This window comes from Dermacentor albipictus, chromosome 1 (genome assembly GCF_038994185.2).
Source record: "Dermacentor albipictus isolate Rhodes 1998 colony chromosome 1, USDA_Dalb.pri_finalv2, whole genome shotgun sequence".
NCBI lineage: Eukaryota > Metazoa > Arthropoda > Arachnida > Ixodida > Ixodidae > Dermacentor > Dermacentor albipictus.
The window spans coordinates 482,302,591-482,318,600 of NC_091821.1; the positions used below are offsets into that span (position 1 = coordinate 482,302,591).

Consider the following 16,010-nt stretch of genomic DNA (forward strand, 5'->3'; position numbering starts at 1 on the left):
AGGGATATACCTGAAAAAGTTTTTAAGTGTTAATTGCTGCAGGAAAGTTTTTCCTTCAGCCATAAGATATGTTTTTTTCATAAAGCTATTCCGTGAAAACTGGTCCTAGTAGTACTGTGTAAGCTAATGTACTGCATTGGTGGCTCAGATGAGTGTGGCCGAAAAAGTAACTTAGTAACATCAGAAATTGAGCAAGCTTGTCCTGCATAATTGAAAATGTAAATGCACGACTTAGGAGAAGAGCAGAAATAAACGAGTAGGTGAGGACAGGCACTGCCTTTCGATGGGTCTCTGTATTATACATACACTACACGTGTACATGCTGTATGCTAGAAACTAAGAATCGAGGAAGTGCAACATAGTTAGAGCACCAATGAAAACATGACAAGCTTATGTTTCTGACTGTTAGGCGGAAAGGGTAACTTTCAAGCATGACAATGTATTACTAGCACCGTACATGCATCTTATTTCCTGCCTTAAAAATATAGAAAAGCATGTAGGAGTGCGAGTAGTTATCTTCCGTCCCGCACGAACACTATCTTTCCAAAGGAACATAAAAAAAATACAAATGTGTAGCCAGGCAGCAGGTGCTTTATGTTTAAATGACTCTCCGCATGAGCACTATAACTATATGCACAGTGAGGAACTAGGCTTTTTAGCTAATCATTGCCATGCCTGTAGGTGCAACCCTTATTTGAAGAAGCCCAGAAAGTGTGGGAAGGCACAATGTGAATGAGCAATCCACCTATCTCACTACTGCAGAAATAAATGCTGTCTTTGACGATCACGGGTATGCTGTGCAGGCAATAGCAAGTCATGCTTTCACTGGTGCTTAATTGCTCTGTGCTGCACTTCTTCATGATTCCTTTGTTTCCAGTTTACAATGCACTTACACTGTCTCATTTGTAATAAGCCGTCTCAATATAATGTCAGTGGCTGACCTTCTCTGCTTGTCGACTTATGGTAATGTGCAGCGCAAACAATGAGGACAACGAACTGTGCGGAACGAGCTCTGAAGCAACTACATCTAATTCACAGAAAAAGTTTGTTGGAATAGAAACAAAAAGTAAGTAAACTCAGCTAATACACAAGATGAACAAAAAAAATATGGAAACAAACCACGAGGATAACTCAGATTTAAAAATGTAAATAATTTATGTGTGGGCACCATGTGCGTCAAATTGTGCGAGACTAGTTGAAAATCACATTCTCATAGACTATGTGCCTGACCAGCCCTTGTGCAATAAGGTACTTCGGATTGCAAAACTGATATGGATGTCTGGCTGACACACGTGATTCCTCTTTTCTTCATTTTGTATGCCTCTACCAGCTTGTGGGCCCTCTGATTTCTGTGCTGAAAAATCACATCAGCATCACTAAAAATTGGCGTGCGAACTGGTCGAGGCATAACACATACATGAAAGAGAGATTGCGTGCATCAGCCAGACATTAGTATCACATTTAGAAAGCAAGTAACTTTGCATAGTTTTTGACAACCAATGATTTTGAAGTAGTGTGTCACCTTTTAATGTACCTGATAAATTTTGTTACATTTATAAGTCTGTGTTATCCTGAAAGTTTGTTTCTCTTTCGATTGTCGTTATAATCATGTCATAGCTGGGTTCATGTATCTTATTTTGTATTAAAACAAGCAATTTCTGCGAATAAAATGCAGTTGAAGTTCAGCGCTCATCCTGTGTGGTTCTTTGTCCTCGTCATTCGACTAGCCTGTTACCATGAATGCAACCAACTCACCCAATTTTTTCAATTTTTCAAGCATCTATTTATGTCCTCGTCCCAAGTCACATTTTGAGTCAGCGTGATGCATGCTCATTAGCACATTCTTGCTAACTAGTTCGTTCATACTTGAAGGAAGTTTAAAACTGCGGGAAGAAATGGCGACAATCGGAAGGAACACGCAAGTCTGCACTCGTGGTATATTGTGCATTCCTTCCACTTGTATTCGTTTTTCGCGCAATTTTAACCTTCCCGCGCTCATTAACAGAATGAATTCCTTTAGCAAAGCTCTCTCTCCCCTGTGCTACTATTGCGCTTCAACTCTACTCGTGAATTCCTTACAGGTCTTGGATGAGCATCAGGAAACTTTGCTGACGGAGCTCAGCGATACTAGCCTGCAGCTTTGTGGGGACGGGCGATGTGATTCCCTTGGCCACAGCGCCAAGTTCCTCTCATACTCCTTCCTGTGCCCTGAAAAGAGAAAACTCATACACACAGAGCAAGTTCAAGTGAAGGATGTAAGTCAAGCAAGAAGCAATTGAGGTGCATTCATGATAGGTCTTATTATGCAACCAATATTTACTCCAGCCATCTAAAATATGGCATGCAACGTTGGCATGCAATCCGAGACGTTCAGTGGCTCATCGCAGTAAAGAGGTGGTCCTTCCTTTGAGATTTCAAAACTGGGTATTGCTACGATTACATTTTTCAGGCTGTATATCAATACCAGCGGAGCTTTCTGTGCATTCCTGTTTTGTAGAGTGGACAAGTGTAGGCGAGTTCCCAGTTGAAAAAAGAGGGCCTCGTAAGAGGTCTCAAATTTATGTGTGAGCAAGGCATGGCTGTGAGTTCATTTGACTGCAGACCGCCACTCGGGAATTAAGAAGCATATGCGGCTGCAATGTTTGGAGATCAATCACCACATGGGGCATGTGTGGCATGTTGCAAAGGGTACGAAGAAATTCATGCTGTTCACCTGCAATAGATGGCCTTACTAGTGCACTTACTCAACGGACATGCAATTGTACAATCGATTGTTCAGTGGATACGTATGCTAAGACAAAAAAATTCATAGAATCATCATACAATCACGATTATGCCGCGGCTGTGATGGTTATTGCAACGTTGCCATATATTTGTCGTCATATGCTCATGATAATGCTATTTCGTCATCCCATTGTCATCATGCTGTTTTCGTTGTACTGCCTTCATCATTCTATCGGAATCATTATTCATCATTCCATCATCCATGTCTCATGAGTGTTGGCAGACACTCGTCATGCGACCATAATCATGGCTAACGCTGGTGATTTAAAACATTTCAGTATGAAGCATAAATTCTTTAGCATGTCAAATTTGACTAGAAAGGCATTTCAGATAAGGGGAACAATTGTGCTTTGTTACAAGCCATGTTTCTTATTCAGTACTTGACACATCTATCTGTGTTGATCTTTACACCACGTTACAATTTCCTGAAACTGAGCTAACTAGTTCATAAACAAATACTACTACATGCCTGTTGTGTGCGCATTGTTTGTTCAGCTCCTGAAAGAAGTAGATTTGGGATTTTGAAGGAGTGGTATGGCTTTTGTCGTGGTAGGCTATTCACTGCGTTCATGGCAACTCTGTTCATATCTTTAGTATTCAAGCTGTATCAGCCTTGGTTAGATTCTTAGATGGAGAATGCCTTTAATGAGCTTGCTTGCAACCTCGGTTCGGACAATGCCTACCAGCGCTGCTATACCCTTCTAAGGCTTATGGTACACAAAGTGCAGATCTATCTGACATGGTGCAATAGTGTATTGTGCTGTTGCCTTGTTACAGGCATCAGAAAAAAGCTGGCTGCAGCTTCGCGAAAGGCTGGGTGCAGTGCTACTACAGAACATGCGCTTGCAGTGGCAATGGGGCATGCTGGTGGCGGCATCGAGGAGCATGCTGAACCATATAAATAACATACATGAAGGACATGGTGGCCTGTACCCCCGCTGTCTTCACGGACGATCCCACCGCATGCAATGGCTTACTGCTGGCAGGCACAAATAACCAAACAGCACCATGATAAAGTGCAGCACATATGGAACAACTGTATTTATAATTCCCTTTCTTGTCAGACTCTCCAGCCTACAAGCAAATTGAGTACAATGTGGCAGCACCACTGTTGCTGAAGGACATCCGCCAGCTGTCACCATCTCTTAAGACGTAGAGCCTGGAGTCCTTCCACAGTGTTCTAAATGGTTTTGCCCCAATGTCCACTGCACTGTGCATGTGTATGTCCGTTCAACACGTCCGAAAGTATTGCAGGGAGTTTAGTACCTGTCGGAAGGAAGTCCACGATGAAGAACAGAGTGGAAGGCTGTCAGTTTCGGAGGCGGTTACCGAGATGGTCCAGCATGAAGTGCTTCAAAACAGGAGGATCACCATCCGTGAACTTGTCGCTCAGATTCCTGGGTATTCTTACGGTGCCGTGGAAACAGCTCTGACTGAAAACTTAAGGTATCACAAGTGTTGTGCTCGATGGGTACCACAGCTGTTGACATCGTCAGTTTCTTCAAAAGTGTCAAGAAGATAACCAAGCATTGTTATCTTCTTGACACTTCTTGGACACGAAACGTGGGTGTTTCATTTAACACCCGAAACGAAAAAAAAATCCAAACAGCGGCGTCACCCAGAGCAACCAGTCGCAAAGAAGTTCAAACAAATTTCTTCTACTGGCAAAGTCATAGCCAGTGTTTTTTGGGATCGTAAAGGGATACTGCTGATCGATTTCATGAAACGTGGGACAACAATTAACTGAAACAGTTATTGTGAAACACAAGGAAAACTCAGGCGAGCTATTTAGAACTGCCAGTGAGGACGACGGGCAGCCGGTGTAACGCTGCTTCACAACAACGCCCGATCTGACGTCTCCCGTCAAACCCAGGAACTTATCACAAACTTTGGATGGACTGTCATGCTCCACCCACCATACAGTCCAGACCTTGCTCCTAGTGGTTATCACTGGTTCTCCAAGTTAAAGGAACATTTGAGTGGCCAACGATTCCGGAGCGACGATGAATTCAAAGAGGTGAAACGCTTCCTCACCGGTTTGGTGGTGGAGTTCTATGACATTGGGATACGGAAATTGGAGCAGTCTACAAAAATGCGTAGAAAAAGATGGTTATTACGTAGAAAAATGCAGGAAAGTTTCACCTTTCCAATGATGTAAATTTTTTATGAAAATAAACAATGTTTTCCATTTCTGAAATTGATGGGAACCTTATTTCTGGATCAAGCATAGTATACGGAGTGTTTGTTTATGCCATAAGGCATCCCTCTTTTTTAGGTGTGTGCAGGTATGAAAGGGAAGCAATGCAATAATCCGTTGAACTCTTTTTTTTTCAGACTATGTGCGAGTCCTGCACAAGAAAGTGATGGAGCTGTGTGCTGTCAGGATTGGGGGCTCAATCCCATCGCTCGTGATCCGTTGTCCAGATTGGAGTCGGGCATGAATTAGAAGGTAGCTGGCCCATGCCGTCGTCCAACTTATCCACGCTGAGGACGTTGATGAAGGCAAGGACTGCTTCTCATCGAGAACGAGGAATGTGGGTTTATTTACAGTATTTAAATCAGTCTAACATGACTGTTTGAGAAAGTACATCAGTCTAACATGACTGCTTGAGAGAGAGTGTCCTGAGCAGCTGCACAACAGCGGTTTATAAACACTCGGTCCTCTCCCGATACAAGGTGATGCGAACGTTCGTTTCGTCATCGCAAACTAGCCACCTCCCCGCAGGATGGTCTACACACACGAATGCACACACGTTCGAATGTCCGGAGCCGACGTCAGAGGGGCCCCGTAGAACTCGGAGCCGTTCCGGGTAGCGCGTTGGGGAGTTTGGGAACAATAGTTGGCCTGCCGAATTCATTCCGTCACAACGGCGATGAGGCTAGAGGTTGGTGGCGGTTTCCGCACAAAGCCTGCTTCATCGAACGCATCCTAGCTGAAGCGACGGAGAGTGGGGGATGCCCATATTGTTCCCCGACACAAAGTCGATTTAGTCACGCTGTGGCTAGAAGTTGGCGGCGACCCTCCCAGAATGTTGCCGCCATAGTTGTAACTGGGTGGCAAACTTGCACTGCAGCTGGCCGTTCTTAACAGTGCACAGCACGAAACATACTCAAAAGCACTTGCACAAGTGGAGGGAAGTGTTCTAGCTGCATTCTCATCTCGGGATGACCAAAGAGTGCCCAAGAGAAACCTTGTAGCTGCACACAAAGCATGGTTCCTCGAGTTCTGATGTGGTGCACAGATCGCCATCAAGCATTTTCTTGACTCTTTCCTGACTCTTAGCAATGTGCTCATTTTCAATGTGATCATTTCATTTCAAAAAGTACTAGCCGCAACCCATACGATACAAAAATTTTAGCTTATATGCTAGTTAGACGGGCAAATTTAGCTTCACTTTGAGCGACGAGTGCGCCGTTAGTGTGGTTGTAAGGAATTACATCCTTGTTTCCCTTTAGAAAACAATGCTAAAACAAAGCAAACGGCCAAACTAGAGATAACATTGTTATTTTCTGTTCTGATGAAACGTGTAAACAATATGTCAAATTGCGTGATTTTCTATGTGCTGGTAAGGAGACAGTTAAACACGCTCGCATGATTCTTCCTGCTCTGCCGTATTGCTGGCATTATAGTCAGCACTAACTTTTCCATCATGTCTCAAGTGACACAACACATCATCAACAAGGATACAGAATGTTTTATTGCTCAGCATTTTAGCTTTAAATAACTGAAAACCTCGTGACTAGTGATACCTGCTGGCAGGTAAGCATAACGTTTTTCGATATCTGATGAGGAACTCAAATGCGCACGGCGATTCATCGATGACACTGCACTGCTTCCCCCATTTTTTTTTTCTTCTAAGACTCTGGGTACTTGAACCTCGTGGGTGTTTCTGTGGGGAATGTCGCCCGAATTTTCGCGGCAGCACATGATGACAACACAAAGCGTTCTCTTTTTCGGAGCCGCCCCCAAAGCCGCCGTACAAATTGCCTGTATGTTGTGCACCGGTACCTTCTGTAAACAAAAATAAACCAAAAACAATTATTACACACTTTCATGGAAACATTCAGTGAATTTAACGCACTTCTTTGGATGGATTGATGCTGTGAGTAACCTCTGTGCAAGAGGCTGCAGCCTATGGCCCCCAAGCAATCTTTTATTGATATTATTAAAACAATTTTTGTGGCCTCATTTAAACTTGCATCCCATGTTAAATAACTTCCTACCAGGCGCTGAGAGTAAACAAGCACAGCTAAGTGTTGTAAATCTATTCGTCAGCCAGCAGGACTATGGTGGCTTTACTTCACAAGCCTAGAAGGGGTGCTCTCTCCCTACAATAATTTTTTCATAAAACTGTCGCATGTTCAATGTAATAGATTTATAATGTCTTTTTAAGCGGCTAGTTCCTTGCTCATATATTACCTCACATAATGGGCCATAAGTTTACATCAACATTGGGCAGCAGTTGACAGCCAGTGTACAAATCCAATGTGATATCACTTTTTCATTGTTTGCATGTTTACTATAACAAGACTGTGCTGCTCACATATCTATTAGGAGGTTCCTATCGGTGTCACTGAATCCATCCATGTCAACTCTATGTATTTGTACTTTTCAAAACATGACCTACCTATTCTTCTACCCAACCGCTACATCTTCTTGGCACCTATTTTGCCACACATTCAACCCAGATATTTTTACGCATAAACCTTGACCTATTTTGCTACATCACTTTATGAATGCACATACTCAACTGTCTATTTTTTGTTTTATATAATTAGCATTCTTCCTAATTGCCATTTTTCATAAGTAGCAGTCATTCTAGATCAATAGTCCTTGTAAATACACAGACTTATCTGCTGTTTGCTGGATTCCTTCTTAATTCCCAATCGTCCTTAACTGCTTCTATCACTGAATGAATAAACAAAATATTTTGGAAAACATCTGTTTCAATATCTATTAGCTGTGCTGTTGGGATATGTCATGCATTATGTGCACATCAAGCTGTTTAGCGGCAGAATGTTGCAATGGGAAGGCTGGTTCAAAAGAATGGAAAAATGATGCCTACAAACAAACCGACTAATGAGTCCTGAGTGAATCTCTGACAACAATTCGAAGGTGTGTGATGAGGCCACTAAGGCAATTAATGTTAATGAAACAGTGTACATGACCATTATAAATGAGACAACGGCTTTGATGCACATCTATTTGTTAAGCAATGCTGAAATTAGGTTCACTAGAGAAGTAAGAACCTGGGTGTAACAATTGTATGCAATATGAATTGCACTAAAAACATAGAAACATATCTTGATCCACTTGGAAGATTTCTGGAGGGGGTGGCAACCCCCACGGTAACGTTTTTATGCAAAATCAGGGGTGGGTCTACTTTTACTAGTACAAACCTTAATAATTCCCACCACTCGCTATAAAGGCGCGTAAACCCGCAAAACGGAAACGAAACAAGGTGTATCTGACAAGTACCAGGAACCACATTAAATTTACTTGCGCAGGAAAGAGGCGCAGAAAGGACACAGCCAAGAACAAGTAAAATAAAGATTTCTAGTAGTGTTTTTCTAATGCGTTCTGGGTGAATTATAGTGAAAGATAAGTTTGCAGAAAAATCACAGTTCTTTTGGGTAGCTCGTTTACTGCTCTACCAACTGAAGTACCAAAGCCCATAGAGTTTCATACACTAATTACTAGAGGGAACTCTGGCGGTAATGTCTAAGAGAGCTGCAATGGGAGCGGTTCAGCCAGCATGGGAATTGTGGGAAGTAGATGGATTTGCCTAAATTTCGTGCTTGCGGCTTCATACGGCTTTGCAAACTCGTCATTTTCAACAAGGTACTGCGCAGTAAATAATTAAATAAACGTTATTAAAATTGCCCGACCGCAGGATTCGAACAAAGGACCTCTAGGCACAGACGCCCCATATTGAAACCAGGCGTCGCATGATTCGACGCGTGACAACGCCCTTATGAATGTACTGCGCGAACGCCAGTACCTTGAGACGCTAGGCCCGTTTCGATTTGGCCACCTCGACAAGCTGAAACGTTGCAATTACTAGCGCTTGTTTGTGTTCGTAGTGTCTTATGCCCTTAGGAAAGTATACATTGCTCAGACATTCATGACAATGAATGAATACAAAGCGTAATGAACAAATCCACCAGCACGAAGATCAGACAAATCTATGTGCGTCCCGTCATTCCCATGGTGGCTCAACGATTGAAGCGCCAGAGTTCCCTTTAGTACATTTTTGGAAACTCTATGCCAAAACCGACTCCTATTGTTATTTGGGAAATTGCGCAATGATGCGTTGCCACTAATCCCTACAACCACGTAGAGCGCAGGACGCTGTGGTTCTGGACTTATTGCGCCCACCGTGGAAGGTTAGAAAAGCGCCCACATAGGCATAGCAAATAAGTGCCTACGTCAGGCGGCTTGACTGATGATAACTGTAGAAGCGCCATTCAAAGCACATGGAATCATTCTCCACTTCCGGCGGCGTTTTCTCTACTGCCTTTTTAAATAAAAAAGGTTTTCATCCATAAATATTTTCAGAAACAACAGCTGAATTTGTTAATTTTTGGTTCTCCTTCCTGTTTGGATGTTGCCTTGACTCTCTCCCTTAGTAGATCGCTTCATTTTTGAATTTTCGCGACTCTTATTTCCCGTTGCCACTTTTCTATGAAAATTACTCTACAAATAGGGAAAAAACCAGAAGAGGTATCGGGAGACATTCATATTACTTATGGGTTGAACGGTTATTGCAGGGTTTGATTGAAATTTCGAAATTTTTAGGGATGACTAGGAAACGTAGATCGTTGAAAAGGTATCAGTGGGGCCTTTCTAGCGGCAGCACCTTCAGATTTTGAAACAAACATAGAAATAATGAGAAAGGTGAAAATATTCCGCCATTTCCAGCTGGGAGAATATCAATCTGTTTCATGCCCTCAGTTCAGTGTCCCTTCCCTTGCCCGATCAGCGATCGCTTCTGTGCCTCGGCCGTAGTAATACTGTAACAGAGCCCAGTGTTGGCCGTCGAATAGCTGTCAAGTCTCAAGATTGATTTGGCGGTGCTTTAGGAGTCGTGGCGTGGACGGGAGGAGGAGGGGGAGAGTATGCCACTTGATTTCGGGAGGGGGGGGGGGGGCTCCGTGGGTACGTGCTTGATGTATGCTCTCCTACCCTACACACAGCTAGAGAGCTGATGTGCACAAAATTTTCATTTCTGATGCAAACAATTGTCGACTGGAAGTCTTGACCTTGCTGTGTTTGCAAACTAATTCTGTTAACATATTGAAATAAACCTTTCTGCATGTTCTGGGTTTGTCCCTTCCAAAACAACCCGAATAGGCGAACAGCATTTAAAAAAGCTGGCGTGTTTGCTTGTTTCAGCGATGCTTGTTTCAGCGATGCCCGTTTATTGCATTGGTCCAAAGAAAGTTGCGCAAACGAAGAACTTACTTGCGCATTTCATCGTACATGGTGTGCTCCCATGAACGAAGTTCGAGGTACGCCACACGGAGCGCGGCAATGTTCAGACAGAGAACATTTAAGTCCGGGTGCTCCATGATGCAACCCTGTGATTGGGCAACAGTTACGGGTGCACCCATCTCGCGACAGCACAGACACTCCTGCTCAAGAAAGTTCGTCAGCACCTGGCACTGTCCACATTCGCACCTGTAATGTGTAATGTGAAAGTAACAGTAATGCACGCGCCATAAAATAACGATAAAGTCGTTCACTTTAAGAAGCCGGAACTGATTAAACACGTAATTCGCAATGCTGCGTCCCGCACTGTTGACAGCTCGACTCATAGGTTCATCCAACAAGAAACTACAGGCATCGTGCTTGTTTAGGGCTTGGTCCTGAACTGCTTTCGTTTGTTAAAACACGAAAATGATATGCCGCGTCATAGCTGACCGCGAAGCAGGAAACGAGCAGGTCTCGATTAGATTCAACTGCGCATTGCGAATGCCAGGTAAAGTTTCTAAGAGACCGATGCAGCACGTAATAACAAGCATCTGTACGTACCAGTCCGGCGTTCCCCACCCGAATCGGCAACTCGGTGAGCCGGGACACCACCCCCGATCTGGCGTTCGTGAAGAACGTCGAGGGAGCCGAGTGGAGCAACACCGCAATAAATTTTGGCAGCGACCATTATGTGCTCGAGACCCGCTTCGAAGTCACCCGAAGTAAATCCAGGGAATTCACTGTCACGGACTGGGACCTTTTTCGCAAGCTCCGCGGCAACGACAGCGCACCCGTCCCCAAAGACCTGGAAGATTGGTGCGAGCGAATCAAGAGTGACGCCGAGTCATCCACTAAGAAGATCGTCAGCGACCTGGAGGTAGAAAAGATGGACAGTAGGCTGGCCCATCTGATCGAGGCCAAGCAGGCGCTGCTTCTAAGATGGAAGGGCCAAAGGTTTAACCGAAGATTGAGGAAAAAGATCTCCGAGCTTAACAAGGCCATCGAAGATCACTGTCGGACCCTCGGCAAGCAGCAATGGGACGAGGTCTGTGACTCGATAGACGGGCAGATGCGTAACGGCAAGTCCTGGGGCATGCTTAAACATCTCCTCGACGAGGGCAGCACCAGATCCAGTCAGAGACACACGCTCGCCAGAGCCCTGCACGAAGCTACCACATCCTGTTCCGGGGACGAGCTGGTTGCCAAGCTCATGGAGAAATACCTTCCCATAAAGCGTGGAAACGAGGAAGACCGGTTTCCTGACTACCTCGGCCCAAGCCGTTCGGAATTGGACGAAGACTTTACCGTGGGGGAAATTAGGCAAGCCATTTTCGCGCTCAAGGGGAGGTGTGCGCCAGGTGCCGACAGAATCACCAACAAGATGCTGCGGAACCTTGACGACGGTTCGATCGCATACCTCACCGAGAAGATCAACGAGACCTGGAAAAACGGCAGCGTCCCAGAGCAATGGAAGACCGCCAACGTCGTCCTGATCCCCAAACCCGGCAAGGCTCCGAACGTGGACAACCTCCGACCGATCTCTCTCACCTCCTGCGTTGGGAAAGTGGCGGAGCATGTCGTCCTCAACAGACTAAACAGATATCTCGAAGAGAACAACATCTATACTCACAACATGATTGGCTTTCGTGCCGGCCTCTCGTCGCAGGACGCCATGAAGATGATCAAACATCAAATCATCGACGGCAGTACCAGAGACACCAGGGCCCTGCTCGGACTCGACCTCGAGAAAGCCTTTGACAACGTTCTCCACGAATACATTCTGGCCTCCGTGGCAGACCTCGAGCTGGGCCCCAGACTATATAACTACGTTCGTTCGTTCCTGACGGGGAGGAAAGCGAAGCTGCGGATCGGCGACTTTGTCTCCGACGAGTTGCTCCTGGGCCCACGGGGCACGCCGCAAGGCTCGGTCATTTCTCCTGCACTCTTCAACATCTGCATGATCGGCCTCTCGAGGAATCTGGCCCAAGTTGAAGGTATCAAACACACCATCTACGCAGACGACATCACCATCTGGTGCACCGGCGGTAGCGAAGGGCAAGTGGAAAGCGCCATGCAGGAGGCGGTAGACGTCACGGAGCAGTACCTGCTACCCACCGGACTAAGATGCTCCCCGACCAAATCTGAGCTTCTCCTTTATAGAAAAGAAAAAGGGCGCAGACCCAAGGGCTGGAAACCGGTCTCGGAAAGTGACATTCACCTGTTCACTCGGAGCGGTGACCCGATACCCCGGGTCGACACCATCAGAGTCCTGGGTATGTTTATAGAATCACGCGGCGGCAACGGCACTGCGTTACGCAAGATAATTGCGAAAACAGACAATGCTTTTCGCCTTGTCCGAAGGGTCACGAACAGACATCGTGGCCTCAAGGAGGACAACCTGCTTCGGCTCATCAACGCCTTTGTGCTGTGTGACTTCACCTACACGGTGGCCATGCACAACTGGCTCAGAGCCGAGCGGGAAAAGCTTAATGCCCTGATTAGAAAATTCTTCAAGAGAGCCCTCGGGCTGCCCGTCCGAACGCATACAGTGGACCTCCTTCGGCTCGGCATACACAACACCATGGAGGAGATAGCCGAGGCTCAGGAACGGGCCCAGCTAACTCGGCTGTCCACCACGCCGGCCGGCAGGCGTATCCTCGAGGAGCTCGGACTCGCACCAACCAAGAACTTGGCTGAAGACACCCAAATCCCCAGAGAAATAGGGGAGAAGATCGTGGTCGCCCCTTTGCCCCGCAACGTTCATCCCGTTCACAACGCAGGTCGTCGCAAGGCAAGAGCATTGAATATGCTAAAGCAAGTAAACAGGGACAAAATCGCAGCAAGCTTCGTGGACGCAGCTGCATACCGAGACGGCAAGGCTTTTGCGGTTTCCATCGTTGACACGCTGGGTAAAGTTATCAACTGTGCTTCCGTCCGGACGACGAACCCAGAGGTGGCCGAGCAAGTGGCCATTGCACTCGCCATGCAAGACGGTCGGAGAGACAGGGTGTATAGCGATTCGAAAGCCGCCATCAGGGCATTCCAGAAAGGCCGGGTAGCCCGACAGGTAGTTCAAATTCTGAAAGGCGCCAAATACGGCAACACCTCCATGCACTCGATTTTTTGGTTCCCTGCACACGTCGGGGCGATTGAGGGAGTTCCTCTGAACCTCAACGAGTCTGCCCACGAGGCTGCGCGTGGCTTTACCGACCGCGCTGCCCTCGGGTCGGGCGACTCTCTCCCCGGACACCGAGACGCTCCTCTCACACACAACGAAATAACTAAATTCTTCTACTTAGAGAGAAGGGTTTTCCCCCCACCTCACTCCAAGTTAAGCAGGCCGCAGGCGGTCACACTAAGACTTCTGCAAACGAACTCGTACCCAAATCCGGCTTCCCTTAATAGCATATATCCAGAGATTTATACCAATTGTTCTTGCGTGGCCTGTGGCGAGGTAGCTACGTTGCCTCATATGCTCTGGGAGTGCGGGTCGCTGGGCCCGAAGTTCACCAAGGAAGAGTGGGACGCCCTCCTGCGAAGTCCCGTCTTTGAGGATCAAATCCTGGCCGTCCAGCGCGCCCGCGATCGGGCCGGCAGACTAGATCTGTCAGTCCCGTCGTGGGATTAGCCAGGTGCGCGTTTTATCGCGCTTTGCTGGACCAAATAAAAGTTTATTCACTCACTCACTCACGTACCAGTCCGTGCTTGAGAGTCACGAGAGCATGTCCAGACGGTCTTCGTCACCCGAGGTCACATCGTTGGAGTCCTCGTTGCCTTCGCGCTCCGGAGAGCCGTTGTCGAGGCCGCCGTAGTAGAAGTACGCAACGACGCCGGCAGCGCGAGCCCTCAGCAGCAGGTCACGTTCATCAGTGCATAAATCGCTGAAGCTGAGCCCATCATCGCGAGCCAATGTGTCGTTGTCAGGGTCGTCCATTGGAACGAGCGTCGAAGTTCGCGTCATAAAATAAAGAACCAGGTTATCCAGGCGCCACACAGGTGCCCTGACTGTGACATGGCCACGCGGCCATCCGCAGCACATCTGTTTTGGGATTGCCAGCGAAACGCTCAGCTGCGGGACCCCCACCTGAGGGCAGTGCGTGTGTCGTCCTACGAGGAGTGGATTAGATCGGCAATTGGCTTGATGGATTCCGACAGGGTCATTCTGGACTCGCTCTTGGCTTTCGCCAAGGACGCGCATCTCCTAGGACGGCTCTGAACACGCCCCCCCCCCCCTCCTCTTCCTACTTCCCATTATAGGCCTTCGAGCCATACCTTAATAAAAATCTTGTCATCATCATCGTCGCGCACTTTCCCTTCCGCTAGCCACCATAGTTCCGCTTTCGCACTGCTGTCGGCTTTGTCTTGGTTCTATTTCTCGCCGCGCGTTTGCGTTTTGCGCAGAAAAGCTGTAGCGCCGTCTGCAGGCGCCGTTTTACTCACCGACGGCGCAACGTCACCATGAGACCATGACGTCACCACTCCTCGATCGGATGGCGGGCGATTTGAACAGCGCTAGAGATATGCGGATGCTTCAGAACGCATTTTCTCTGAAAATAAGTCTTCTCTCCACACGAAAAAAAGTGTTTCGAGGTTTCTGTGATGGTATTGCAACAGTCCACGTTGTCTTATTATTAACCTTTAGTGTCCCTTTAAGAGTGGAAAGCAATAGCATTCAAAGATTCCTGACAGCTTCTGACACATCCCGGCCACTGCAGCTTATTTTACCGCAATCTTTACCGGGACACACTGGCGGCGATCTTTTTGGTAGAAACGCAGCCTCCTGCGTGGGCTGATAGCGGAAGTTGTGCACAGTCACGCCAAAAAACGACATCATTTTCAGGTTTTTGTTATTGTTTATCACTTTTAACACTTAAGTCTGAGAAGGTTTAGCATAAAAGGCATGCGCTGTCGATGTTTTGTTTCCCGACACTCGTTCGTGTGCTGCCATTCTTAAAATTTCTAGGAATAACTTGTCGAAAATGTAAGACAGTGTATGAGGAACTTTAGGGATACAATAGTGTGACAATATAGCCCGCCTATACTGAATGTCATATAGCAAGGCGCCGTGTGTACACATACCTAAATATAAACGGGAATTCTCGCTGATGGGGACTGTTAGATATGGAGCTGGTTCCTGCGATTACTTCGAGTTCCCCAGACCACGTCGGATTGCAGCACAGCTAATTGAGGAATGCAGAAGCCGGAAAGCGCATTCCAGAGAAGCGGCCTAGCAAACAAGTTTAAGGCATGAAGTTCACGTGCCAACAAGTTCGTGCACCGCCGGGATTTGCAGGTGGGCGTCGGACAATGGAGCAGGTGCAGCCCTCCCCTTCTCCTTGTTCGAAGTGTATTGCCAGTCTGCGATGCAAGAGCGCAGCAAGCCGCCAGGTGTGACACCACGACACGGGCGCCTACCATTGGCTGAAAGTGGCGTCATCGGAGTGGACTCTCCCATTGGTGAAACATGACGTGACTTACAGTGCTCGAAGGGTTTATAAGAAGCCTTCCAGAGAGACCTGAGCATTCTGGGAGATGCCCTGATTCCCTGATTCACCTCTCTCGAACTTCTTGCCGCGGGCCGCAGCGTCCGAGTTGCTGCCGGCCCATAATGTCTGTACGACTGGTACTTGTCGCTCACCTCCCTGTCTCTAATGTAAAATAAACCCTCCCAAGTTTGGGTTTTTCATCCCGAAGTCCGTACTCCAACCCCTACATCTGGTGGCAGCGGTGGGATCGCCTCCGAATGCAACAG

At 46.9% G+C, this 16,010-nt stretch overlaps 2 protein-coding genes across 5 annotated transcripts in view; both read right to left on the reverse strand.

The window, feature by feature from the left end:
• Positions 1-16,010, reverse strand: part of LOC135901449 (homeobox protein orthopedia-like) — a 221,348-nt gene that overhangs the window by 148,818 nt on the left and 56,520 nt on the right. For 2 of the 4 annotated variants that reach the window (XM_070532537.1, XM_065431260.1), the window contains exon 2: positions 2,080-2,208. The exons of the other annotated variants lie outside the window; for them this stretch is intronic. The gene's annotated coding sequence lies outside the window, so the exon portion shown is untranslated. The remainder of the gene's footprint in view (positions 1-2,079; positions 2,209-16,010) is intronic. 4 annotated transcript variants of the gene reach the window in all.
• Positions 6,460-14,192, reverse strand: LOC135901396 (uncharacterized). The gene is made up of 3 exons (XM_065431147.2): positions 13,975-14,192; positions 10,250-10,465; positions 6,460-6,796 (listed from the first exon to the last, which is right to left on the reverse strand). Exons 1-3 carry the CDS (start codon positions 14,190-14,192, stop codon positions 6,640-6,642), a joined length of 591 nt encoding a protein of 196 aa, XP_065287219.2. The 3' UTR covers positions 6,460-6,639.